Here is a 24,836-nt window from a genome sequence, read left to right on the forward strand (position 1 = left end):
TACCTGCACTTCTCGGTTCCCATTGTACTAACAAATCCAGCTGACTAGGCGGAATCAACACCCCGGTGTCTTTTCCCCTTGTTTACACATTTCAGTATAAACAAGGAGGAGTCCTTGCGGCACCTCAGAGACTAACACATTGATTTGGGCATAAGCTTTCGTGGCCTAGAACCCACTTCATCAGCTGCATGGAGTGAAAAATACAGGAGGCCGGTATAAATACACAGCACCTGAAAAGATGGGAGTCGCCTTCCCAAATGTGGGGGGTCAGTGCTAACGAGGCCAATTCAATTAAGGTGGATGTGGCCCATTCCCAACAGTTGAGAAGAAGGGGTGAATATCAATGAGGGTATATTCCTTTTTGTAGTGCTAACGAGGTCAATTCAATCAAGGTGGATGTTGGACTTTAGCGTTGCCAGTGTAGACTAGTCCTCTGGCTTAAAAGGGAGACAATTAACTTCTACCAGAGTTCTGATGATTTTTCACTTTTAAGTCCTGCTTCTAAAACACACAGCTCTTGTTTGCGTTTCTTTCATGCCTTCTACAATATACACTGCACATGTCCTGGGGAAATGCACCTCCCTCCACAGTTCAACTCTGCAACATTATATTAGCCACATCAACTTTCACACAAGGTGTAACTGCCTCCCCCGTGCCCACAGAGTTCTCATGCACCCCCAAAGCAACAGTCTGATCCCCCAGAGCCACCCCAGGGCGCAGTGTCCCCCACACTTCTCCCCTTTCCCTTCTCTTTTTTTTCCTGTGCGCACACAAAAAAAGACCCAGAATGTCTCCCCCATCCCCTGGCCCCGGCTGCCTCCCACCACAGTCACGACTTCGGTCTTTATTTAAAAACAAACTTCATAAAGCACTGAGGTACCTTAAGGGTTAAATGCTAAATCTCATTGCCACCAAGACTAGTTACCTGTGTCTGGTAAAAAGTATCTGTCAATTTTGCAACTTTGAATGAAAGATTCAAATGGATTTTTAGTGGCATTATTTAAAAACAAAACCAAACCCATTCATCTTAAACCTACAAACAGGACTTTACAAACCAGGAGTGTTGGTTTAGATCAGAGGTGAGCTCCCGGCCAGGGAGGCTAGCCCCCCGGCCCCTCCCCTGCCAGACCCTCTCCTACGCAGCCTCACCTCGCTGCACTGCCGGTGCTCTGGGGGATGTAGCTGGCTCCGGCCGAGCCACACGCCTGCGAGCTCCCGCCGCTTTCAGCAGCATGGTGAGGGGGTGGGGAGCAGGGGAGTTGAATAAGGGGCAGGGGATCCTGGGGGGCAGTCAGGGAGCAGGGGGCGGTTGGATGGGGCAGAGGTTCCGGGGCGGTCAGGGGACAGGCAACAGGGGTGTGTGGATAGGTGTGGGAGTCCCGGGGCCTGTCAGGGGCAGGGGTGTGGATAGGGGCCGAGGCCGTCCGGGGACAGGGAGCAGGTGGGGTCCTGGGGGGAGGCAGTTAGGGATGGGGGGTCCCGGGAGGGGGCTGTCAGGGGACGAGGAGCAGAGGGGTTTGGGGGTTCTGGGTGGGTGGTCGGGGATGGGGATCAGGGGGGTTGGATAGGCTTGGGAGTCCTGGGGTCCTGTTGGGGGCGGGGGTGTGGATAGGGGTTGGGGCAGTCGGGGACAGGGAGCTGGGGGGGTTGGATAGGGAGTGGGGCCCCAGGAAGGGGCGGTTAGAGGTGGAGGACCCAGGAGGGGGCAGTCAGGGGACAAGGAGCAGGGTGGGTTGGATGGGTCGGGAGTTCTGAGGGGAGCAGTCGGGGCGGGAAGTGCGGGGGCACATAGGAGGCAGGGGCCAGGCTGTATGGGGAGGCACAGCCTTCCCTTCCCGGCCCCCCATACAGCTTTGCAACCCCGATGTGGCCCTCGGGTCAAAAATTTGCCCACCCCTGGTTTAAGTCCTTAAAATCTCACATAATTACACAAAAAGATTCACACACAAAACTTCTCTTTTGCCCAACACCCCTTCCACTGCTTTTATTATATTTTACACAACTGTACCCAGATTACACTCCATCTACATGGAGAAACTGAGGCACTCACCAAAAGTCAGAGCATCAGCCCATGGCAGAGCCCCTTTCTCCTGAGTGCCAGCGAGTTTCTGTGCTATCACAACCCCACAGCAAGGAGCGAGCTGGACAAGCACTGCCCACACTACAGACTGGAGTCAGGATCAGACTGCACTAGATCAACCTGTGGAACTCCTTGCCAAAGGATGTTGTGAAGGCAAGACCATAACAGGGTTCAAAAAAGAACTAGATAAATTCATGGGGGATAGGTCCATCAATGGCTATTAGCCAGGATGGGCAGGGATGGTGTCCATAGCCCCTGTTTGCCAGAAGCTGGGAATAAGCGACAGGGGTTGGATCATTTGATGATTCCCTGCTCTGTTCATTCCCTCTGGGGCACCTGGCATTGGCCACTGTTGGAAGACAGGATACTTGGCTAGATAGACCTTTGGTCTGACCCAGTATGGCCGTTCTTATGTAGATAAAGTGCCTACCTGCCATGTTAGGCACCTAAATCCCAGGATCAGGCCCCTCTGGGATTCACAACCCCCCACTAGGCCCCTAAAAGTTTCTTTATGAATCTAGCCCCTCCTGTCTCTTTCTGTTCCTCTGTCTTGTCTATTTCCCTCATGGCCACATTCTCCTGGGTGGGCTGGGCTCATCAGTTGGACTACATCTTCCAAGATGCTCCATGGCTAAGGACCCCAGATGCACAGCTCCCGAAAGGGGAGATCACAGCGCATCATGGGAGATGTAGAACCACCAGGCACTCTCCGCCGCTGGGAGCATGAGGCTCCCAAACTACAACTCCCATCAGGCACAGAGGCAGCATTTCTGAATCAAAATGTTTCCATTTTCCAGTGAAAAAAATCAAAAATATTCCAGAGATAATTTTGACCTAAATGTTTTTTCCCCCTTTTCATTTAATTGAAAATCTACATGGGGCGGGGGGAGGGGGGGGGGGAAGAAATCAGATGAGCTATGCCCAAGAGCTCCCAGTCTGCCATCTGCTGGTTAGCATTAAACCAGAGTCATCTAACTGGATGGGAGAGTGAAGAGGGAGTAGGTTTTATTTTGTATCATTGTCCATCAGCTGTCAACTGTCCAGGAAACTCTTTGGAATCAGGAGACGCAGGAATAGCTTCCAGGATGGCTGGTAGCAATGGCTTCTGGGTACTCCCCACTATTGCCTCTCTAGCTCATCAACGAGGTGTCGATGTGTGGCCTTCAGCTCCTGATATAACTGGTTCTTGCATGCCGTGTCCCAGCTCGGCACTAGTTCATACAGCTTCCGCATCTTCTCTGGGTTGGTGCTCCCAGATCTCACCCACTGATATTGCTCTCCACTTAGAACAGAGCCATGCAATTTATCCAGGATGCAATCCACTGCTGTCACCCGCTGGATCAGCTGTTCTCTGTACCGGTCGACAAAACAGTCCTCTGGAGATGGTAGAGAAAGAGACACACCCAAAAGTTGTGAATCAATTATCATCATTGTGGTGAGGGATAGCTCAGTGGTTTGAGCATTGGCTTACTTAAACCCAGGGTTGTGAGTTCAATCCTTGAGGGGGGCTATTTGGGGATTGGTCCCCCTTTGAGCAGGGGTTTGGACTAGATGATCTCTTGAGGTCCCTTCCAACCCTATTATTCTATGATATCTGACATGCCTCTAGTAATTTTCAGCATGACAGATCTCCATGCCATTACAGACTGTATTCACATGGATTACAGCTCTGGGGTGGGGCACAGCAGCTGATTCGCAGCCACATAGCAACGCTGCACAGGGATCACTCACTAAGCACTGAAACACAGCAGTTTCTGGTGTGGGACACAGCACCTGTTTAGCCTCTTCCCCGCGCACATACACAGTTTAGGACAGGAAGTGAAGGCTAATCTGGTTACATTTTATAACAGAATGAATTCAGTTTATCATAATTTATTATTTGGCATGTAACCCTTCTGCCTGTCTGAGTTGGCAGCAACAAGGGCCGGGTTCAGTATCCAGGGGTTCCGTTTCAATAACACAATGCAAAACCGGCTCGAGCCCCCACCCAGTGACCTGGGACAATTACATACCCCCACCCCCTGAGTGCGTATAAGAGGCAATACTTCCCCTCTCGCAAGCACGGAGTCTGAGGGTAGCAAAATCCTTTTAATAAAAGAGGGAAACAATGTGGCATTATGTTGGGGAAACACCACAAACAGGATTCATAACACAAACCATGAGCAAAAGACCCACCCCCAAGCTAGTTTGGCAGTGTCCTTTTCCACTCAGGGTCTTAAGTCCAACCATCCAAAAGATCACCCCAAAGTCCCAAAAGTCCAACACCCCAAGAGTCTCTTGAGTCCAGCAGCCCAAAAATCCCCCCAAAAGTCCAACAACCCAAAAGTCTCTGTCCCTTGTCAGTGCAGCCCCAGAGTTCAAGTTTATCTGCAGAGTTTATCTACACGCCCCCCCGCCCCGGGTGGAAATGGGGGGGGGGGGAAGAAAGGGGCTCACAGGGTGTTAAGGGGCACATTACGTGGTCCAACGCTGACTGTCCCGCCTCTCCATGGGGGTCTGCTGCAGCCGTCACCATGAGCCATTCCACTCCACCAGCTGTCCTGTGAGCAGCTCTCGCCATCCCACAAACTGCACCACTTCACTCCACTTGCCGTCCCATAGGCAGCTCCAACTGTCCCATAAACTGCTCTACCAGCCACTTAGCAATATATCTTCAGGCTGCCCCACTAGTTACACAGCACTCAGCTCTTAGTAATTTTAGCTCTTTAGCAATTTAGGCTCTTAGTAATTTCTGCTTGTAGTAGGGGAGCCCCAGTGCTGGTGCACCATTGGCCCAAAGTGAATTCAGCTCCACAGCCTGTAACTAGACTCTTAATGGGATCAAAATTAGCTCAGCTACTCAACACTGGAGAGAGGAGGTGGTGCAATTGGTGTTTCAGGCCCTCAAAAGGGGCCCATACTATCAGGAACAAATACCTGTCCCCAGCCTCTCTCAATTCACTGGGTTTTGGAACCCATGTCCCTTGTCTAGCGACTGCTACTTAGTTGATAATGAGTCCCTCTGTCATAAAATAGTTCCACTGGCCTTGATTCACATAATCAGGGTAACAACACTTTATTGTTCCTGCCTCAATAATAGAAACTGGGTATCCCACAGAAGCCAAAGTGACTGTTTGGGGCAGCTGTCGGCTCATGCTAGGTGGGGTGGGTGTGCCTATGCAAACAAGACCAGCCCCTGAAGTTCTTTTCCACACTCGCCACAATTCACCACCAGATGTCAGGGTAGAGCTCACCCTGACTCTGCTTACAAGCATATGCAATCCTGGCAAGCCAAGCCACCATGTTCTTATCAATGATGTTCAAGGCACGAAGATCTCCAGGAATCACACTGCGCTTATAGATATTTGATGCCTATCATTTCCAGTAAGTCATATAACTGGAAGTTAGCGACATGAAAGAATTCCTTATTTCAAGCCATTTAGTTTCATGCTGCTCCCTGCCCCTGCCTTCCCGCCTAAGCATCTTAACACTCAAACTGTTCTTCTTACCTGCTGTTATTCAAGCAGAGTGGAGCAGAGGAAAGTGTCATCATTGGTATTAAGTGGTCACATATTCAAATCCCTTCTAATAACCTCTCAGAGATGGTGAATGTTCTGTTCTCTTTAATGCACCAGTAACCGGTGGAACTCACTGCCACAAGATGCCATTGAGACCAAGAGCTAAGCAAAATTCAAAAAGGGTTGATCCCTTATCTAGATAACGAGAACATTCAGAGTTACAATAGACTGGATTACAGCAGAGAGAGAACGAGAGACTGGATCACTGTGAGTTGGTGACATGTTCAGGTGAGCTACCAGGGGAGTTACTTGGCCAGAACTGTTTAAAGCAACTTATACAGTAGAGGGGGAAGAAACTTTCCCAAATGATCAGCAGTGTCATTATTGCTTCTTAAATATGGAAATAGAGCTCACATGTGTCACGGCTGCAAGATAACTGCACCTTTGGCACCCTGCATGGTCTGCTCAAGGGATATCTTCAAGGTCTCAGGCCTCCAGCCATCACCTCTCTCTAGACAGGGAACCACATCCCTCACCCTCCAGACCAGTTCACTGTGACTATCCCAAGCAGCTCTAATGAATGAACAGCCCCTGCTCTATAATTTCTCTCCAAGGGCAATTGTAATCTGTGTCTAATAGTGAATATCTCTTTACGAGACCTTCTGTGGGGAGGGTAGGAGTGAATTGTGTCTGGGTCATTGTTGCTAGGCAGATTTAGCCCTCCACCTCCAGAAGCTACTGGAATTGGGTGTGGTAGTTTTGGGTCTGCTCCAATAGGTTCCCCGTTGCTGAGGTCAGACTCCATGAAGGGGAGCAGTCAGGGGAGCTGCTTTGCAAAGGGCCATGTGCCCTGTGTGAGTTGGGAGAAGCTTAGCCCAGGAGCAGGAAGCAGGCTGGTGCACCTAACCCTGGAGCATTTTGCAGCAGTTTAGTGATAATGTTACCCTCCAACAGGGAAGCCCTGGCAGCGTTAATTGTAGCCAGGGGAAATTGAGAGGGGAAAATAACAATTTCTATTTTAATTCTGTGCTTTGAATCTGGTTTCAATTTTAGCCAAACTGTTCTAGTTAAATTGTCTCAACTAGTCGGAGTCACCAACTTTTCTGTTAACGTAGTAATGGGGACAGAGTCATTTCTATTTTGCTAGTCTCAGTTTTGTATTTTCTTGTAACAGGGTTTTCTTTAAATCTATACATTTAAGTGCCACCCAGTCACAGCACGCAACCCTGCACCCCCTCCTGCATCCCAGCCCTGAGCCCCCCCCACCACAATCAAACTCCCTCCCAGAACCCCCCCCCCACACCCCCTCCCGCACCCTGAGCCCCTCCAGCACCCCAACCCCCCCCCTCCTGCACCCTAACCCTTTTCCCCAAGCTCAGCCCAGAGCTCCCTCCCACGCTGTGAACTCCTAAGCCCCAACCCAGAGCCCACATCCCCTGTCCCATCCCGGTGACAGTGAGTGAGGGTGGGGGGGATGGAGTGAACGGGGGTGAGGCCTCGGAGAAGGGGCAGGGCGGTGTTGGGGCCTCAGTGAAGGGGCGGAGCAGGGGCAGGGCAAGGGTTTTTGCATTTTTCTGATTAGGCAGCTGGGAACCCTACAAAACACCCCCTTCACAATTAACACCCCTCCCAAGCTCCCCTCAGCCAACTGACCCCCCAAATCCTCCCCTCTCCAATTGATCCCTCCTACCAAGCTCCTCCCTGGCCCCATCCTGAATCCCCCCCCTCTAGCCCCTGAGGGGCCCCCTGAGCTCAACCCCTCCCCCCTGCTCCCCTGGGAGTCAGTTATGTCAGTTTAACTGTCACCTCAGGGACATTCTGAGCTTCCCTCCCCCCAAGGGGCCACCTGGGCCCTCGTTTGCTTCAGGGGATGGGGACTTACTTGCACAGAGGAGGCTGGAGCAGCCAATCAGGGGCTGGGCTGGGTGCCGGGGGGCTATGAAGGGCTCCCCAGGGCTCAGGGCTTGCAGACGCCTGGCAGGGCTGTGCCTGTGCTAGGAGCCTTGGCTGCAGGGTCCCAGGGAGTGGCGGGGAGGCTGCCCCAGGCAGATGCTGTGGGCTCAGGGGCAGTGGAAGACTGCTGTGCCCAGAGCTGGCTGCATAGGGAGGGCCAGAGCTGGGGTCTCTGGGAATGGGAGCTGGGAGTCCAGGAGCTGAGCTGGGACCGGAGCCCCCATGTCAGTCACAGCTGTGCATCTCTCCCTTCCTGTGTTGTCTTTTCATTGATTTCAATGGGCTTTGGGTCAGGCCCTCAGCCATTCTATGAGGTGCCTAATTCCATGTTCCTGATAATACAGTGGCAACCTTCTTTGTTCATCGCTCTCTCAACAGCCTCATAGTGGTTCCGTCCAGCTGATTAATTTTGCACGAACCACACACTGATCCCTGTGATTCACTGTGAGGAAAATATTGTTTACCCCACCCCCAGCTTCACCAGTGCAGAAGGCACTCGCAGACCACAGAACAGGCTATAAATGAGGAGGTTCCAACAGGCAGGGGAAGTGGTGTACATGCCCTATGCAGTGTGGGGCTGGTAAGACAGCCTGTTTCCCACCAGAGGGCCGAAAGTATTTCTTATACATCTAAACTGTAACCATGAGCAGTGATTTCAGCAGAGGAAGAGTCTGCATGGACTCCAGCTGAAGATTCCTACAAGCAAGTGGAGGGAAGATGATGTTTTAGACTCAGCAGACTGTATAGATTTGGTGATCAAAGACTCTAACTGAGACTTAGGTGCTCAAAAGAATAAGAGCTTAGGGAAACCAAGCTTAGCCTAGTCCCCTTGGAACTTAGAAAGTTTAAGAAGAACAAGTACAGCCTAGTATAGTAGATAGATAAAATAGGGAAAAAAAGAGGAATAGAGACAGAATAGAAATAGAAGAATACTCTAGTGAGGTGGGTCACCTCTTTTATAAGGCACAAGTGCCAGAAATCCTTCCGCCGATGCCCACATTTCATTCCTCACTCACAGAAATGTTAGGGTACACTTACCCCATAGGCTAGTATGTTTGTGCATACTGATGACATGTACATAGGCACATAAGTTTCCTTGTGATGTACCTGTTAAGTCTGTGGGTACAAATTGAAAACCCCCCCATGCCATTCTCCATTGTCTATTGGTCTAGATAAAAGTTCTTAGACATATGCACGGGTACTCATCTATTTAGGTAACAAGATGTAGGTCAACTTTACTTTCTGGGTAAAAGGTCTTAATATAGATATGCTAATTTTTCCTTAGCTTAACATACAGGTTTTTGGCCTGTAGTTCTCTTGCATTACAGCCAAACTTATTTTAATAATCTATAAACCTATTACAATACATCAAATACTTCAATTTATAAGAAAAGATATATCTATGCAAGCAAGCAGATTAATCCTTTAGGCTACACCTCACTGCACTTCTCAATCTCTCTGCCAGGTCTCTCTGGTTGATGGCTTCCAGCACCATCGTGGTCACCTTCACCGCATAATCATTTCCATAATGTTTGACCAGCAGGTCAAGGATCTCCACTGGCTCTGTATTCTCCAGGTGGCCTCGCGGTATGTGGTCGTATCCCTCCTCCAGCTCAAGGTCAGTCAGTTTGCTCTTGAACTCCTTCAGCTCTCCCTTTCGGAGGTTTTTCAGGGTGTCCAGGAGGTGGTCTCTCATTGTCTTCCCTGTGCCGCCTCCTAGAACATAAGCCAGCAAAGTACAGTCCAGCCACTCCCCACCCAGGTACCATTCCCCGCTCTCTTCCTCCACCAGGCTCTCTGCCTCCCATCTTGCATTTCCCTCGTCTACCTGCAACCCTTGGTACCTCCTCTCAATCCCAGTGCCCTCTGCCCTGTACTCAGAGCATCACTGCCTCTGCCCCATCCCATTGGCCTCCCCTTCCCTCTCACTCACTCCCCACCCCATGCCTCTACTTCCCCCTTCCACGGATCCCTCCTACGACAGATGTGAGGCTTTGGAAGGATGGAAACTTCAAAAGACTGTTATATGGAGCTGTGCCAAATGCTATAGGCACCAGGATTAGTCAGATTTGAGTACAGGTGTTACATGTATCTTCATAAATTAGGAGTTGTATTCTAGCTCCATGGGAAAAGCTTTGCCCAAGAAGTGAAATCAGTGAAGTCTGTTGCAGACCATATGGGACAAGTAAAATCTCCAGAGAATTACCACCACTGGAGGGAATTGCATGCACTGGGTTCAAGAAGCCCACAAGATAAAGGGAAGTTTGTGGTAAAAAGGGTTCACCACAACTGGCTGAGAGGGCCCAGGCTTTGATCCAGAAACCAACATGAGATGCTAACCAAGAAGGGCAAAGCACTGCTGGATGGGTTGGAAGGGCCAGACGCTGCCAGGGTCTCTGTGTGGAAGATGCGTGAAACATAGTAAGCTAGTGTGTATGGACATGTTTATTGTTTTGTGATCTGTGTTTAGGCTTGGAAGGATTCGATTTTTATCAGTGATTTCACCGCACACACAAAAAACGATCAAGAAATATTGCCATCGCTAATAATTAAAAATTATGGATAGGCAAAATAAGAAAAATACTAGGGCTGTCAAGCGATTAACAAAATGAATCATGATTAATCGTGCAATTAAAAATTAATTGTGATTAATTGCACTGTTAAACAATAATAGAATACCATTAATTTAAATATTTTTGGATGCATTCTACATTTTCAAATATATTGATTTCAATTACAACAGAATACAAAGTGAACAGTGCTCACTTTATTTTTATTTCTGATTACAAGTATTTGCACTGTAAAAAAACAAAAGTAATAATATTTCTATTCACCTAATACAAGTACTCTAGTGCAATGTTTTTATCATGAAAGTTGAACTTACAAATATAGAATTATGTACCAAAAAAACTACATTAAAAAATTAAACAATGTAAAATTTTAGAGCCTGCAAGTCCACTCAGTCCTGTTTCTTGTTCAGCCAGTCACTCAGAAAGTTTGTTTACATTTGCAGGAGATACTGCTGCCCACTTCTTGTTTACAATGTCACCTGAAAATGAGAACAGGTGCTCTCATGGCACTGTTGTAGCCGGCGTCGCAAGATATTTACCTGCCAGATGCACTAAAGGTTCATATGTCCCTTCATGCTTCAGCCACTGTTCCAGGGGACATGCATCCATGCTGATGATGGGTTCTGCTCGATAACAGTCCAAAGCAGGGCAGACCGTTGCATGTTCACTTTCATCATCTGAGTCAGATGCCACCAGCAGAAGGTTGATTTTCTTTTTTGGTGGTTTGGGTTCTGTAGTTTCCACATCAGAATGCCGCTCTTTTAAGACTTCTGTAAGCATGCTCTACACCTCGTCCCTCTCAGATTTTGGAAGGCACTTCAGATTCTGAAACCTTGGGTTGAGACAAGTACTGTAGCTATCTTTAGAAATCTCACATTGGTACCTTCTTTGAGTTTTGTCAAATCTGCAGTGAATGTATTCTTAAAAAGAACATCGTGTGCTGGGTAATCATCCGAGACTGCTATTACATGAAATATATGGCAGAATGCGAATAAAACAGAGCAGGAGACATACAATTCTCCTCCAAGGAGTTCAGTCACAAATTTAATTAATGCATTATTTTTTTTAATGAGCATCATCAGCATGGAAGCATGTCCTCTGGAATGGTGGCCGAAGCATGAAGGGACATATGCTAAACATTCATATCTGGCACATAAATACCTTGCGATGCCAGCTACAAAAAGTGCCATGCAAATGCCTGTTCTCACTTTCTGGTGACATTGTAAATAAGAAGGCAGCAGCATTATCTCCTGTAAATGTAAACAAACTTGTTTGACTTAGCAATTGGCTAAACAAAGAGGAAGTCTGAGTGGACTTGTAGGCTCTAAAGTTTTACATTGTTTTGTTTTGAGTGCAGTTATGTAACCAAAAAAATGTACATTTGTAAGTTGCACTTTCAGGATAAAGAGATTGCACTACACTACTTGTAGGAGGTGAATTGAAAAATACTATTTCTTTTGTTTATGATTTTTACAGTGCAAATATTTGTAGTAAAAAACAACATACACTTTGATTTCAATTACAACACAGAATACAATATACATGAAAATGTAGAAAAATATCCAAAATATTTAATCGATTTCTATTGTTTAACAGTGTGATTAAAACTGTGATTAATTTTTTTAATCACAATTAATTTTTTGAGTTAATCACGTGAGTTAACTGCAATTAATCAACAGCCCTAAAAAATACCACATGAGAACTTATTAAAGTTTGTTTTAAGGATGTTTACTTTATATATTTTGGCATGTGAAGTTGACACTTTGTTTTAATGTTTATAAAACTTCAACTTTTTGAATCTCAATGTCTGCAATCATTTGGGGGGAGGGATAGCTCAGTGGTTTGAGCATTGGACCACTAAACCCAGGGTTGTGAGTTCAATTCTTGAGGTGGTCATCTAGGGCAAAAATCAGTACTTGGTCCTGCTAGTGAACCTTCCAGTCCTAGGAGATAGGTATATCTCCAATTATTATATTAAATAATTACTGTCTGATACCCCTTCCCTCACCGCATAATCTCCCATTATATAAAATGAACAGAAATAAAATTCTACCAAGCACATCTATTTTCTCTGTAATGCTTTTGTCCTGAAATAAATGTCTTGTGCTCTGTAAAAGCTTGCTGGCCTCTGTCATGGGGTCTCTGCCCTTGGTAGAGAGCAGACCAGCAGAGACTAAGGTCAGACCTGCTGGGATAATCAAAGTGAATTACAGAGAGACTGCAAGACTAATCTGGTCTGGAGGGAGAGGGATTCAGGTCTTCACCCACAGAGAGGTGATGGCTGGAGACCTGAGCCCTAAAAGGGTGCCCTTGGGCAGACCATGGAGGGGGCAGTGGTGCAGTTAATCCCAGAACTGTGACCCCTCCCTTCCCTGGTACCTCTACCTTCTTCCTCTCCTCCTTGTGATACCTTCCCTACTCCAGGCCTCTGTTCCTTCCATAGGGAATTCCCCTCCTTGATGTCCCTGTCCGACTCCCTTCCCCCTGCTTGCTCTAAATTAGAATCTCTTCCTGGATTGGGGAGGGACCATTGTCTAGTCTTGTTTTTTTTCCACAATAAATCCACCAACAAACTAACTATACACATTAAAGAGACAAGGCAACTGAGGTAATATCTTTTATCACCCATCCTGTCTATCTAATATCCTACGACTAACTCGGCTACCAAAACACAGTAGTATTTCATGTACATATTGCAATCTATAACTATATACATGATAGGAATTTGAAACACTGGCTAACTGAAGCAAATGCTGCAGGAAGCTTCAGCTCTCGCCACGGGCGGCAAGCAGTAATGGAGAAGCAGGTGGCAAACACATTCCTTTTATGGCCTCATCTAAAAGCGGTGAGAGCAGGGGTGCATGTGTCATCTAGTGGTACTGCTGGCAAAAGTCTCTGACTTGCATACACTGGGCACACGTACGCCTGCAGTGGAATGTACATGTGCACAATCACTTGAAGGAGAACTGACCTGCGTGGTGTTCTCCTGACGCTGCATCACGTTTAACATCTTCTGAAAGAGGGAAAAAGGATGAAACTAACTTTTATCATAATTTTCTGCTCATGCTGCTCCAGTGACGCTACGCAGGGCCTATTCAGATCTGATTGGCTAAGCCAGTCACATGACAGTGTGATTATCTTTATTGCTGAGAGAATAATACAACAGTTAATGACTTATTCAGATTTCACCTCTTTGGCACCTGCTTCTGAAGCATCTGTCACTGGCTGTCAATGACTGTACTCAGATACTGGACTCAACAGGCCAATGGGCTGGTCCAGCATGGCATTGTCTCTGTTCTTAGACAGACAGCTGCACTGGGTCCTTGCCCCCGCCCCCAGAACACCAAATAGTGGAAATGTAAAAACACACACACACACTGATATGGCATCCACAAACATGTCACTGAACAACAGCACTTATGTCACCATTGACTGTGGTCCATTGTCTCCAATATGGTCGTGTTTTTAGAAAATGTTCCTTATTTCTTTTTCAAGAAAACAACAAAAAAATCAAATGCAACAACCATAAAACAGTCTCAACTGTACCTGCTGTTAGGAACAAAGGTGAATACATAAAAGTGTCCCCACTGATCTCTGATGGTTCTGCAAACACTACCTCTGATGGCTGCCTTTACCACCACTCAACACCATGCATCCGACGAAGTGGGTCTTCACCCACGAAAGCTCATGCTCCAATACGTCTGTTAGTCTATAAGGTGCCATAGGACTCTTTGCTGCTTTTACAGATCCAGACTAACATGGCTACCCCTCTGATATTTTACCACCACTCAACACCATAGTACATTGTTTTCATAACGACATGTGAAACCCATTGTACCACAACTATAACACCTTAATGGATATTAAATTGTAGTGTATTTTCCCCATTTTTTATTATTAATTATCTGAATTGTGGTAGTGCCCAGGAGCCCCAACCATGGCCCAGGGACCCATTGTGCTAGGCTCTGGATGTTATTTATTAGGTGTATTATGGTAGCACCTAGGAGCCCCAGTCATGCACCAGAACCCCATTGTGCCAGGCACTGTACAAACACATGGGAAAAAAGACTGTTAAAGTCCCTAATGAAGCTGGGTTGGACAATTCTTTCTACAATTTGCCTGGCCCACTCTTAGGAGAGGCACAGAGCACCCTGCAGTCAGGTGTCTTGCACGCCGATGTCTCCCAAGGCCATTCCCACAGACAGCTACTCAGACCATGAACTGGAAGGCAGCCCCAATTTTCAGAACAGCTATTAAACATAGGTTATTTGCCACCAACCCTTCAGACTTGCACCGACTGAAGCTCTGTTCCTGCAGAACTCTCAGCACCACAAAAGGTTTCAGGTTTCCACGCTTAGGAGCTGCTGAGTTGTACAAAGCACCCAAACCCCACAGGAGTGAATCCCCTTGCAACGAGAACTGGGCAAAAACCTTTCTGTGACTGAATTGTGAACTTCATTGCTGGGAACACCAAGAGGGTTTTATGAAGCCTTCCCATGAGAGAATACAGCATCCCTCTGGGCCTACTTGGTCTCAATGTGGCCTCCCAGCGAGGTTCATCGGATGAGCTCTCTGTCACGCTGAGCTGCACACTCCTCTTCATTTCCTCGATGAAGACTTCAATGAAGGGCTGCCGATTCTCCCAACTTGTATAGGAAAATGTCAGTTTCTGAGGCAAAGACAAGGAGTTGCATCAGGGGAGACCTCACCTGAGCCAGCAGGGCAGGAAGGAATAAGGCACGTGGATCCTAATGAGTGATCCAGCTGGACACACCAGGACAGCTTTACCATATTAATTAGGAGTTAATGAATTATTAATAATATCTTTCACTTACTGCATTTAGCACTTTAATCCCAAACTGAGCAGGGATCACTCACCCGGCACTGAAATGAAGCTGCCTCAGTGGTGGTGCACGGCAGTTGTTTCACAGCTATGCAGCCGCGCTCTTTTCCATCTGTGTTTGTCCAAGGCTTTTCATCTTATATGTGGGACATCTCCACGGTGATCCCCTCTCTACAGACCTGTGTAGTTTGGCCCTGGCTATTTCAGATGGGATCTCTCTCCCTAAACTCCCACTCAGCAGTTATTCTGAGAAAGGTGAAACATGTGAGATCAACTGGGCAGATGTGCCAGGCGTATCTATCGGGGCTGAGATTTGCCAACACTATATTTTGTGGTTAATTAGATCATACCTGCACCCAGGGAGTTCCTAGCTGGGCAAATGTTTTATGAACCTCAGAATAAATAAGACCAGGTCTACACTAAAAAGTTAGCTCAACCCATCTCTGTCGCTAAGCGATGTGAAAAATCCACACTCCTGAATGACATAGTTAAGACGACCTAATCCCCGATGTAGGCAGCACTAGGTTGGCAGAAGAATTCTTCCATCGACCTAGTAAATGCTTCTAGGGGAGGTGGATTAAGTAACCTCCCAACACTGCAGTGAGTATCCACACTGAAGCGCTAGAGTAGCGCCGCTGCAGCATTTCTAGTGAAGACCCAGCCTTTGTCATGTCACCTACTTTGGGTGTTATCTCTGCCTCTGGAGAGCAGCACACCGTATAATCAGTGCCAAAGTACAGGGGCCCATTGGTTTGAGGAGGTTTGTCCACAGAAACTGACTGGTGCTTCTCCTCATGTTTTCTGATTGCCTGAAAAAATTCAAGAACCATCAGTTCTGGCATCAACCACTCCCCTCCTCCTGTAATGGGGTGTGTACCCTCCCCCACCCTCCACAGGCCCTGAAGGGATTAATGTGGGTCTGAGGGGCCGATGAGGGTAACTGGCAGCACCTGGAGGGAGAGCCAAACCTAACTGAACGAGAAGCCCAGCTGGGCAGGAGTAGGCTGCATTATACAGCCAGGAAGTCTGTAGCAGAAAGAGGCTGCAGGAAGAGAAACTGCAGTCGCTCTTTGGCAGCAGAGAGGAGGGGAGGGAAAAAACCCAAGAGGGAGGATGAGCCCCAGGGTTCTAGCCCTGGAAGAAGAGTCAATCCCAGAGGAGTAGTGAGGAAAAGGAAGCCTGAGAGGACTGGGTAGGAAGCCACCCAGGGAAACAGCAGCAAGGGGTATGACTGTGCAAACCTTCGTTGCTGGTTATAGAGTCCCTGGTCTGGAATCCAGTGTAGAGGGCAGGCCTGGGTTCCTCTACCAGCCCCTAGGGAGTGGCATAGGAGCATTGGAGATGGCAACTGGACAGCTGGTCTGAAGAGGCTTGGTTACCCCAAAGGGGAGGACAATACAGTGGCCTGGCTGGAGGACCAAGCCACGAAGAAGGAGCACCCTGAGTTGTGAAGAGGAGGGGGTCACAGCTTGAGTAACTGATGGGAGACGGCACCAGACGAACTGAGAGGTGATCCCCTGAGCACTCACAAGGAGGTGCCACCTTCCATGAGTTTACCCCTTCACACCACACGCACGTACTACTCCTCTCCCCCTTGCTTCCGCCTAGTTGGTTTGGAGACGCTGGGAGTAGAGCTGGTAGAAGTGTTTCCATCAACTTTCTATTTTTGACAGAAAATTGGGTTTTTAACTTTAAATTTCTTTTGAAATAGGTGATTTTGTCAGAAAACTGAAGTTTGGTAAGCCAAATGTTTTCCAGTTGCCAAAAAATGGAAAAAATACTTTTAGTTGTTGGTTTGGGTTTTGTTGTTGTTTTTTGTTTTTGCCAAATAAATCAAAATTTCCTCCAAGACAAAAGAAAAGATTTTCTGATTCGCTCTGCAGGCAGCCTCAGTTCTCATTGCACAGCAGCCCTCACACAGAAGAGGCTTTTTATCAACACAGCAGGGAAAATGGTCCCAAGACCCCAGGGCACTGAACTCTGGGACTCCAGCACAAGGCCCACATGTGTAAAGATATTTAGGCGTTGCTCTGCTCAGCATAGCCATGCCTAGCTGATTTAGGAGCCTAACATTTTCAAAAGGGATTTAGGTACTCAGAAGTCTTATTCCCATCTACTGTCAACAGAGGGGTGGGGAAGAAACAAGTGGGGGCTGGGGGAACAAAGAGCCCAAATGGCCAAGGTAGGGGGCTGGTATAGGACATGAAAGGCGGCTGTCCAGCACCTTACACTCCAGTGAGCTGTGACCCTTCCACAGCACAATTCTTAGATTCGAGATCGCTGAGCTCAACAGCACCTGAATACCTTAAAAACTTGGGGCCAGAAGCTTAGAGAGCCCCCTACCCTGCAGGGTGACTGCCATTGAATGACACTGAGTTTCTGCAAAGGAAAGAAGAGACAAGAGACCTGTGGGACAGGTGGGATTTTCTGGCTCTGGGACAATTTTGCCCTTATGTCTCCATGCAGCTGGGACACCGATCCTGCTAAACACATACACACATGCTGAACATTACTGCCATTAACAGCTCCATTGATTTCAATGGCACCCCTCACAGGCGTAAAGCACATGCAGCAGCAGTGTTTGCAGGATTGGGGCCTGGGAAATGAAGGGAAATGGAGGGAGGGGCCTGACAGCCAGCATCAGAATATAAAGGCTCACACAGCAAATATAAAAAGGTAAAAGAAAAATATGCCTGAGGAGTGAATACTCAGGAGCTCACATATATAGTGAGGGAGGGATTAATACCAGGGGAAAAACCCTTTAACGAACGAGCAGGGAGCGAGGGAGGGAATGAGGAGTCCAAATGGCCAGGACACCGAGTTGGTTTAGGAGGTGAATGGCAGAAGTGCAGAGCCCTGCACTCTAACAGGCAGTGACCTTTCCACTGCAGGATTATTACACCAGATTGTACTCCTGCCTCACCCAGCACTGGGGACTCAGTTCTCTCACAACAGCCCCCCGCCCTGCCCTGAGATTTCCCCTTGTCTCTGCTCCATGGTGGCTGGTGAGCCTGGCTCCCCCCAGTGCTGTTCGAGGTTCTCATTTACCTTCTCTAGCGAGCCGTCATTGGGGATCAGGTAGAGGTGAAGGGTTGTGTCTGCAGCCCGCAGTGCCTGGTAGATCAGCATCATGGAGTGAACTGGAATAGACAGGAATCCAGAACAGATAAAAATAACTCCATACAGGGAGAAGCTGGGGTTCTCCAGCACAGCGTGGAACGGCCTCACCCCCGTTGGCTCCTCCAGGGTCATCCCCACATCAGTGAAATGGGCGATTCGCATCTGAGAAATGTCAGCCTGTCCCCCTGTCAGTGGATACAGAGAATTCTTGTGATTACAAGGGTTCACAAGGGTATCACCATTAAACAGTCGTCAAATCCACCCAAACACAAATCCATGGAAATCACAAACTAATGTGACACACAGTCCTTATGCCAGCCTTAACACACTGTTCATCCACACAGTCCATTAACTGGGGACAGTCGGAGTTACCAGCTGCCAATCACCCTTAACTCTGCCCCCTGTTAAGACCCTTTTAAACTAAGTATGACATATTTGGAAAGGTCTTATTTTATAAAGGCATCTAGTCCATTAGCTGGTGTCAGCTGCACGATTAAACAGGCTTCAACTGAAGAAAAGTATTTTACAATGTAACCCCATGCAATCCTTTCCAGTGCGATGGGACTGGAAGACAAAAACAGTACACTTCCAAAAATATCAGAGAGCTGAAAAAATGCACCCTTCAAGCTGTTATCAACAAATATTTTCCCCTTTCAATGTCCCGTAACACAGAATGTTGATATTTTTGGATTACATTCATTTTCATAGTCCTGCAATAAACCCAAGTTCAGATAAAAATTTCTTCCGCATCCAGGACATAGCTGGGCCTCTGAGCTTCAGTTTTCCATCTGGAAAACAGGGATAACACAGAACTGCTGAACAGAAAAGAGGAGGCTAATGGGGTTTACTTGTATATAGCAGTACGCTGGGTGTTAAGGTCAGTGTCAGAATTGTTTCTTTCACCTTGTGATTCTCTTCGCTTTCAATATTTACATTTATTCATTTACAAAAAAATATTCTCAGGGAGCAATGAAGCTTGCAGATGCAGAACACAGATACCTCCTCCCCATGGCTTTGGAGCCTGTGTTGGGAATGTTAGAAAACTAGGAGATTTTCAGTTAACACCTCTCTGCAATAAGGAACCGAGAAACTTACAAAAGCCAGGCAATGCCCAGTTCCACACAGCACATCCCCAGTTCAATTTAAGGAACCTAAATCAGCAGTCTGATTTCCAAACATGCAGCTCCCATGGAAGTCAATGCGCTCAGCCCTTTGAAAAGAGGGCCACTTATTTGGGTGCCTAAACACAGGGGCGGCTCTAGTAATCCGGCCGCCCCAAGCAGGGCGGCATGCCGCAGGGGGCACGCTGCCGGGCACCGGTCCCGCGGCTCCGGGGGACGTGCCAGCGGAGGGTGCGCTGGTCCCGCGGCTCCAGTGGAGCTTCCTCAGGCATCCCTGCGGGAGGTCCACCCGAGCCGCGAACCAGGGAACCGTCCGCAGTCATGCCTGCGGGAGGTCCACCCGAGCCGCGGGACCAGCGCACCCTCCGCAGTCATGCCTGCGGGAGATCCGCTGGTCCCGCGGCTCCGGTAGACCTCCCGCAGGCATGGCTGCGGAAGGTCCGCCGGACCCGCCTGCCGCCCTCCTGGGAAAATGCCGCCCCACGCGCGTGCTTGGCGCGCTGGGGTCTAGAGCCGGCCCTGCCTAAACATGGAATTAGGAATCTAACTTTAGACATACATTTCTGAAAATCTTGCCCCTGGAAAGGTGCCAACTGCCCCAATTCACCTGAAGGAGATGTTGACTCTGAAACCTCATGACCGCAGTGTAAGGGACAGAGTTTCAAACTGCGGGAACAACTTGGCCATGCAAAGTAGGCAAGAAAGTAACCAGGAAGGCCTCAGCCACCATGCCAGAAGCAGAAGGGTGGGACAGGAACAGGTGGTATAAGAGACGGGCCTTGTAGCTCAGTTGGGCTGTAGCCCCTGAGGGAAACAGATGCTTCCAGCCAGCTGCTGGAGCCCTCAGAAGACTTCTGCTGTCCCAAGGATGCACCCAAGTGACCTGACACAGAGGAGCGGTTGCGATTGCCAATGGCAGTGTACACCCTGCAGGGAGGGTAGTAAGTAGCCCACGAGCAGCCAACTACTGTCTGGCTACGTGACTGGCTATGTCAGCTTGTTGCAGCTGGATCCCTGCTGACCCAGTGGCAGATCGCTTTGCCACTGCTAGGACCCTAGGCTGGGTCCTGGTGGAGTCGGGTGGGTCCTGGTCCCCCTACCACCTGGAGTGGCAGCCTCGCCACTTTAGGCCAGGAGACCTGGGCTGGTCTACTGTCCTCTGATCTTGGACGCTAGATTGCTTGGTGCTGATCCTTCCCACAGCCCCTAGATCGCTTACTCTGCCTTGTTCCAGGTGCATGACGGCAAAGAGGCGTGGCCTCCCTCAGAGATTGACAGCAAGGGACGGCCACACAAGCTTACAGGCAGAAACAAGACTGGCCATACTGTACATCCTAACTCCATGCACACAGAGCCACTGGTCAGTGTGGGTCATGCTTCCTCCTCTGTGCCCCATCCAAAGAGTGTATGAGTCGACTACAGGTCCAAGGGCAGAGCCTGCCTCTTTAGCTCAAGTGATGGCAGCTCACTCTTCTCACTCTAGCAACCCCTGGTTCGAGATAGTGACCATCAAACCTCCATCCTGTTAGCAATGGGCAGCTTGTTGTGCACTGAGGGGACGGGCCGAGAGCACTAACTTTGTTGCTCTGACCTAATTAAAAATACAAATCATGTCCCTCTACACAAGGTTAACTGGACAGGCTGATTTAGTGATTGTGTCCGCAAGGACTGTGTTTTTGTTCAGCACCCAGCACCACAGGGCCCTGATCCCGACCAGCAGCTCTGGGTGCTACCACACTACAAATCAATAAATAAGCTGCCTGCAGCACATGTAGTGGTGACAGTGGGGTCAGTCAGGGCATGGAAACCACTTATTGCTCTTAGCTACCGTACCTGCCAGGCACAGGACGTGCGGGAAGTGAACGGCTGCCACAGCCGTGGCCGGTTCTGCCCGGATGTTGAACAAAGGGCCAATCACCAACCATTCAGGAGTACTCCATTCTCTCAGATGCTGATCCCAGGAGTTGTATCTGTATTGGACGGTCACGGCTGCCCTCACCTCAAATCCTAGTTCAGTTTCAGAGCAACGGAACGAGCCTGCCCCGGGGAGATGAACCCTGCATGGCATGGGGAGAACGGGAGAGGGAAGAGCAAGGTTAAACAGTGCTAGATGGACCCTCCCAGCTCCTGATCTCACTCAAAACGGGTGGCATCACTTCTATTTATCCCAGACTTTCTAACTGAAAGGGAAATAGGTGAAATTAGTAACACCCCTCTCCCCTGCCTAGCACCCACCATCAAAGGACTTACGGGCTTTACATGTGATCATGACTTAAGCAACATAAATCCCACTGGGTAAGTAACATTACCCCCATTTCACAGATGGGGAAACTGAGGCAGAGACGGGGGAAATGACTTGTCACCAAGGCCACACGGCTAATCAGTGTTAGAGCTGTCAATGTCACCTAGGACTCATGTCCTCCAGCTCTGACCACTAGCCCCCACTGCTCTCCCAGAGCCAGGGATTGAACCCCGGTGTCCTGACTGTTACCCTACCACTCTAAGCTGCTAGACCTCACTCCCCTCCCACAGTCAGTGAGAGAATTCACAGCTCCCTCATGTAACAAAGGGAGGCTCTCGTCCCCACCCTGGCACAGTCTGCAGGGGGTTACAGGCTGCCCTGTGTTATGGGATGGCACTACGAACTCAAGTTTCCGTCCCTCTCAACTAGAGAGATCCTCTCCAGTGGAGAAGCAGCCTCATCCACACACTCAGTAGTGCTTTGCTGAGTCTATTGTAGTAATTGTATTTGTTACACGGAGCCCTTCCCCATCGGACACTGCACACTCAGTGCAATAGGAGCTGGCCTGCGCTCCCAGACACAGGCTCCTGCAGAGGGGGTGACACTGAACTCCCAGTCCCAGCTCTCACCTGTATGTCTCCTGGTTCCCATCTGGGCCCTGGACAATCTCTGGGTTCATTTCTTGTGGAGGATCCTAAAACACAGGAACAGGCATTAAGGCGGCTTCCCTGGGGATCTCCCCTTGCACAGCACTTGTGAGGAGGTAACCTGGGCAGCTGTGGCCAGGAGCTTGGAGCTGTTTCCGTGGCCTGGGACCCTGGCAGCATGGCTGGCACAGGGGACTCCATGATCAGCTGGATTCTAGCTTCACGCTCAGTCATTCCCATGGGGTATTCCCCAGGTGACCAAGAGATCCTAGTTTGGGGGAGCAGGTGATTAGCAGCACGCCAGAAGGACTGTGGGGATTATATAGAGGGAGAAATGGATGGACAGACAGAGGTTAGGGATGGATGGATTTGGATGAACCTAGGGAGGGAGATGGACAGATACCTCCTCTGTTGGACATAACTTGCATTTGTCCTTTCTTCCTTGACCTGCTGTGGAATCTTCTCTGATGTTCACCTCTACTCCTCCTACAGGGGAAAATATTTCATCTAACACATCCCAAGTATAACTTTTTTTTCCTCTCATGCAATCATTCTTTGTGCTTGTAAAATGTGGCAATCTTAGTGAATGTGTGCTGTGAGCACACGTGTTTGAATCTTTAATACAGACTTGCTTTCTGTCAACTGTTTATTAGGCACTGCAATTAAATGAGGATTAAGAAAAACAGTCAAACAAACTATTTCAAACAGTCTGAAAATTTCTTCCTCTATCAAATGCTGACTTGATTCTTGTGGTTCTATTCTAATCTATTCCTACCTTCATTCTAGTCTATTCTATCCATCATCTGGAGTCAAGTCGTGCAAGCTTCCACCAGCTTTGTCTGTTCAAGGCAACACTAACATCCACCTTCTTTGATTAAATCCATCCATTACTTTCTCAGCTTCTCTTTCATAAGAATGGTCATATTGGGTCACACCTATGGTGCATCTAGCCCAATACCCTGTCTTCCAACAGTGGCCAATGCCAGGTGCTTCAGAGGCAATGAACAGAACAGAGCAATTATCGAGTGATCCATCCCCCATTGTCCAGTCCCAGTTTCTGGTAGTCAGAGGTTTAGGGAAATCCAGAGCATGGGGTTGTGTCCCCGACTATCTTGGCTAATAGCCATTGATGGGCCTATCCTCCATTAACTTATTTAATTATTTTTTTGAATCCAGTTATACTTTTGGCCTTCACAACATCCCCTGGCAATGAGTTCCACCAGTTCACTGTATGTTGTGTGAAGGAGTACTTCTTTTTGTTTGTTTTAAACCTGCTGCCTATTAATGTCATTGAGTGGTCCCTGGTTCCTGTATTATGTGAAGGGGTAAATAACACTAGCCTATTCACTTTCTCCTCACCACTCATGATTTCACAGACCTCTGTCCTATCCTCCCTTAGTTGTTGATTTTCTAAGCTGAACAGGCCCCATCATATAAATCTCTCCTCATATGGAAGCTGTTCCATACCGCTAATCATATGTGTTGTCCTTCGCTGTACTTTTTCCAATTCACATATCTATGTTTTGAGATGGGGCAACTGAACTGCGTGCAATACTCTAGGTGTGGGCACACCATGGATTTATTTAGTGGCATTGTGATATTTTCTGTCTTATTATCTACCCCTTTCCCAATGGTTCGTAACGTTCTGTTCGCTTTTTTGACTGCTGCTGCTCATTGAGTGAACGTTTTCAGAGAACTATCCACAATGACTCCAAAATCTTTTCCTTGAGTGGTAACAGCTAATTGAGACCCCATCGTTTTGTAACTCTAGTTTGGATTGTGTTTTCGAATGTGCATTATTTTGCATTTATCAACACTGAATATCATCTTTCATTTTGTTGCCCAATCACCCAGTTTAGTGACTTCCCTTTGTAACTCTTAGTTAAGTCCAAAGCTGACTACTATCATGAGTAATTTTCTATTGTCTGCAAACTCTGCCACCTCACTGTTTACCCCTTTTTCCAGATCATTTACGAATATATTGAACAGCACTGGTCCCAGTACAGATCCTTGTGGGACCCTGGTATTTAACTCTCTCCGCTCTGAAAACTGACCTTCATTCCTACCCTTTGTTTCCTATCTTTTAACAGTTACTTAACAATGAGAGGACTTTCCCTCTTACCCCGAGACAGCTTACTTTGCTTATGAGCCTTTGGTGAGGGACCTTGTCAAAGGCTTTCTGAAAATCTAAATACACTGTATCCACTGGATCATCCTTGTCCTTGTTTGCAGACACCCTCAAAGAATTCTAAAAGAATCCTCTCCTGGGTGTTAGCTTCACTAGGTCCTCTTTATCCTTTGTGTGTGTCCGAACCAGTGAAGTCGTGCTTCTGCATTTTGTCTGCCACGTCAGACTTTCACTTCTATCCTAATGCTTTCATTTCAAAATCTGTCTCTTCGTAGACCTCTTTTTACTCTTGCAAAATGACGTCTCAGCATCAACCCCTGTAGGCATTGAACCTGCCATCTCTTTACTGGCTATTCTTCTGCAGCATTGTGGGGCACATCGCTGTTCTGTACAGCTGGGCTTTTCATCTCAGTGGTGTACGTTTGCCAGACACAATGCCTGACGTTTTATTTTGCACTCTTCCAGCACTCCCCAGTCTCAATTGCATCTCATGTTCAGTCTTATCTTTTGTGACCCAGTCACCAAGATACTTGAACTGATCAGCCTGGTTTAGTCTCATTACATTAATCTCCATATCCAGCTTCCCTTTGGCATCTCTATCAATCCACATGACCTCAGCCGTAGTCATGCTTATT

General features: G+C 48.0%; 1 protein-coding gene across 1 annotated transcript in view; it reads right to left on the reverse strand.

The window, feature by feature from the left end:
• Nucleotides 1-2,442: 2,442 nt before the first annotated feature.
• The window catches only part of LOC120403214 (apoptosis-associated speck-like protein containing a CARD), an 83,822-nt gene continuing 61,428 nt past the window's right edge, over nt 2,443-24,836 (reverse strand). The window contains exons 4-6 of the mRNA XM_039534073.1: nt 8,972-9,246; nt 7,289-7,351; nt 2,443-3,451 (exon numbers count right to left, since the gene is read on the reverse strand). Of these exons, the coding sequence (XP_039390007.1) occupies nt 3,200-3,451; nt 7,289-7,351; nt 8,972-9,246 (590 nt within the window). The 3' untranslated portion in view covers nt 2,443-3,199. The remainder of the gene's footprint in view (nt 3,452-7,288; nt 7,352-8,971; nt 9,247-24,836) is intronic.

The sequence above is a fragment of the Mauremys reevesii genome, linkage group 4 (assembly GCF_016161935.1).
Source record: "Mauremys reevesii isolate NIE-2019 linkage group 4, ASM1616193v1, whole genome shotgun sequence".
Taxonomy (NCBI): domain Eukaryota; kingdom Metazoa; phylum Chordata; order Testudines; family Geoemydidae; genus Mauremys; species Mauremys reevesii.